Here is a 3962-nt window from a genome sequence, read left to right as displayed (position 1 = left end):
TATTATTGAGCTGGAGAGGCTTCAGAAAAGATTTACCAGGATGTTGCTGGAAATAGAGGGTTTGAGTTATAAGGACAGGCTGAATAGGCTGGGACTTTGTTTTACCCCTGGTGTATAAGAGCTTGAGGGGTGAACTTATAGAAGTTTTAAAATCATGAGGGGTGTAGGTAAGCTGAATGGATAGGTATCTTTTTCTCATAGGGTGGGGGAGCTTTTTGACTAGGGGGCCATATTTTTAAGTTAAGAGAAGGAAGATTTAAAAACGATTTATTTTAAGTGTGGTTTGTGTGTCGAATGAACGTGCAAAGGAACTGACGGATATGGATACAGTCACAATGTTTAAAAGACATCTGGACAAGTACATGATTAGGGAAGGTTTGGAGGGTTATGGGCCAAGATCAGGCAGGTGGGGCTAGTTCAGTTTGAGATTATGGTCAGCATGGACTGGTTGGGCCGAAGGGTCTGTTTCTGTGCTGTTTGACTGAGTTGCAGTCAGGCAGTTGTTCTGGTTTTATCTTGGTTTATTTTGAAAGCTTCTAATAGACAGCAAAAAGCCTTGCTGACAGCATTCTGCAAGCGGACAAAACCCCTCGGTGTTTTGAAAGTCAAGAAGTAAGCGTAAAATGTACCTATTCGTAGGATTTAAAGATTAGACACTTCTTTTGTTTGCCAGGGGTCAAACTCAGGTCACATCCCAACGGGGCTTGTAGCTCTCTGACTGATCGAGTATTAAAGAGCAAACTGAACCAAAAGAAGTGGCTGAAAATGACTGTGGCCTTTATTATGCCCCCTCTCGACGGGCATGAAAGAGGAGTCTGTTCACGAAAGTACTCGAGAATAAAGCGTAGAGGTGAAGTTGAGCGTGACCACTCATCATTAAAACTGAATGTACTTGCGACATTGGGTATTCCTAAATGCCATCAAAGGAAATATGAAACCGGTGAGACAGAGAGATACATTCATAGGATGATGATTAAAGTCAGAGGCCGTTACAGAGCAGGAACAAATAATGCAATCCTAACGCTATTACAATTGCGATTTACTATAAATTCATGATAAACGTTTCACTCTCCATGGGCTTCCGTTCTTAACGTGAACGTGACCGACTGTAGGCTGTTAGTAAAGATTTCATGTTAGATCATACACGCAGTGACAGTAAGAATATCCAATAACAACGGGACTGAAACTAACATCAAACAATTAAAGCAAACAAGTCATTCTGACAGTGGGGAGGGACTAGTTTCTTTCACAGACGCTGTGGGTGGCTCTTAAAAGAGCCTTTGGGTCGTCAGATGAAATAACGGTCTCTTTACTTTTTAGTGGCGCCCCCAGCGGTGGTTTTCTTGGGCAGCAGCACGGCCTGGATATTAGGCAGCACCCCACCCTGAGCGATGGTCACCCCTCCCAGCAGCTTGTTGAGCTCCTCGTCGTTGCGCACGGCCAGCTGGAGGTGCCTGGGGATGATGCGGGTCTTCTTGTTGTCCCGGGCCGCGTTACCGGCCAACTCGAGGATTTCAGCCGTCAGATACTCGAGCACCGCAGCCAGATAGACCGGCGCTCCGGCACCCACACGCTCAGCATAGTTACCCTTTCTTAGGAGCCTGTGAACACGGCCCACCGGGAACTGCAGGCCAGCCCGAGACGACCGAGACTTCGCCTTCGAGCGAGCTTTCCCACCAGCGCCCTTTCCTCTCCCAGACATTACCACAATCTCACAAACACTTTCACAGAAAATGCTGCAACCCGCCCACATCCCGGCCTCTTATACCTTCGGGAGGAATGGTGGTTCGGTCATTGATGATTGGCCACATTGTTTAGCTTCTCCTAATGTAATTTCAATTCCCAATCAGATATCTGCTTCATTCACCAATCCGGAGAGGAAGCCGGAAAATACCGGCGCCAAGTCATCAACCGCTTTCTTTCAAACTCCAAAACCCGCCATTATGTACAAACCAGGAAGAAGTCTAACAAAGAAAAATGCATACACATTTGATTTAATTTACTATCAGATTACACCGACATACTTCACACAATCTATCTCTCTCGTTCCCTAGCCTACTTAAATCTGACTCTTTGTGACCATGAAAGGATTGTTTCCCCGAACCTTAAGAATAAACGGAAGCAAAAAAAACCCTGCCGAAATCTGTTCCCTGCACAGATTCTATTTCACATCAGCACCCAGATATATTGAGAAAAGGATGACACAACTACTTTTTCTTTTGTCCGGGTGAGCGCATTAATGCTTTGAACAATATTTTAAAATCGCCCTCCCTATTGCACTAGATTAGACTTCAACAATAGTTCCACATTTACTATGCCAATCCGGCAGCTGTTCTAGTTTCATTTCGGTTCACTTTGAAATTCTCCACCCGACAGCAGAAAGCCTCATTTATAGCTTTCTGCAAAACCGGAGGGAACACGCGGGGAGATTTGAAAATAAAACAAAATTCCTCACTGTGGAAACCGTTGAAAAATACCGGCACCAAATCATCAACCGTTTTCTTTCAGATTTGAAAAGCCCGCCAATATGGACAAAACGAGGAAGACGTTTTACAAAGAATAATGCATAAATGCTTACGATTTAGTTTCCTTTTAGATTACAAATGGAAACTTCACTCCATCTCTCTATCTCACTCCATGAACCTAATTGAATCCACCCATTTCTGATTTGAATGGAGTTTTCCGAATGTTGAGAACAGGCTGAAACAAAATAAAACAAAGCGCCAGTCCGCAGGCTGCATCTTCTGTTTTTGTATTTCACATTTTAAACGCTCCCCAATATATTGATAAGCCATCAGGCAACGTTCATCTGGCTGAGCGCATAAATAGGCAGCACTGTCTTCAGGCAATTTTGTAAAGTGGCCCTAATTTATTGTGATAGATCAGACTTTCCGGTTGATCTCGGTTCATTTTGAAAGCCTGTCAGTGACAGCAAAAGCCCCACATACTGCATTTTGAAAAAAAAAAATACAAATCCCGCGGAGAGATTTGGAAATTGAAATAAAACTGATATCGCAAGATATTTCTATTCGTGGAACTCAAATACGGGGTCACTTTGTTTCGTTGCCACAGGTGGAATTCAGAGTTCAGAACCGACCGCGATTTGTTTGAAAAACCGTCCAACCTGCACAAAAGAGGAAGAACAATGAACAATTTAACTTTTCTTTTATAAGTTAAATTACATTGACATTACAAATCAATACTTTACACAATTTTTCTTTATCGCATTCTCTAGTCTTCTCGAATCCGTCCATTTCTGCATCTGAATAGAATTTTCTGAAGTTAGAAACAAGCGGAAATAGAAAAAAAATACAAAAGCACTGCATTCTGCACATTTTTTTTTTAATTTCACTTTTCAAGTGCACACCGAATATTGACAAAACCTCACACAATGTTCTTCCGGGTGATCGCGTTCAAACTTTAAAACGACAGTTTGAAGTTGCCAACCCCGATTGTCCTTGATCAGACTTCAGGCACAATTTCACACTTGCTATCGTAATTCGGCAGCTGCTCTGGCTTTAACTCGGTTCATTGTGAAATTAAAAGAAAAACAAGTAGATTGTAAAATCTATTCATGGGATTCGAAGTTAATTTTGCTTCCCGGGGTGATCAAGTGTTAAAGAGGAACTTGAAAAAATGGACGTTGCTGAGAAATGACCAAGTGGCAATAATTATGCTCTGCAGAGGCAGGGAAAAGACACAGCGTCTGGCCGCAACCTAAAATAAACGGCAGAAGATCATGGACCACACATTAACTTCCAGAACATTGATATAAAACAAAGGCTAGGGACATTAATAATACAAACCCAAAATCATTTTCAACTTAAATTGGTTCAACGGTTTCAGAGAAGTTGTGGGTGGCTCTTAAAAGAGCCGTTGGGTCTTGGATGTGTTTTTCTCAGTACAATGTGGTGTCTCACTTGGAGCTGGTGTACTTGGTCACCGCCTTTGTACCCTCCGAC

At 42.7% G+C, this 3962-nt stretch overlaps 1 protein-coding gene across 1 annotated transcript; it reads right to left on the bottom strand.

The window, feature by feature from the left end:
* Positions 1-1021: 1021 nt before the first annotated feature.
* LOC109931204 (late histone H2A.2.2-like) lies at positions 1022-1768 on the bottom strand. The gene has a single exon (XM_020530534.2). The coding sequence runs from the start codon at positions 1751-1753 to the stop codon at positions 1310-1312; it is 444 nt and encodes a 147-aa protein (XP_020386123.2). The 5' UTR covers positions 1754-1768; the 3' UTR covers positions 1022-1309.
* Positions 1769-3962: the final 2194 nt, after the last annotated feature.

This window comes from Rhincodon typus, unplaced genomic scaffold, assembly GCF_021869965.1.
Source record: "Rhincodon typus isolate 14 unplaced genomic scaffold, sRhiTyp1.1 hic_rhity00008988, whole genome shotgun sequence".
Taxonomy (NCBI): Eukaryota; Metazoa; Chordata; class Chondrichthyes; order Orectolobiformes; family Rhincodontidae; genus Rhincodon; species Rhincodon typus.
This window is presented reverse-complemented; position numbering and strand designations above follow the sequence as displayed.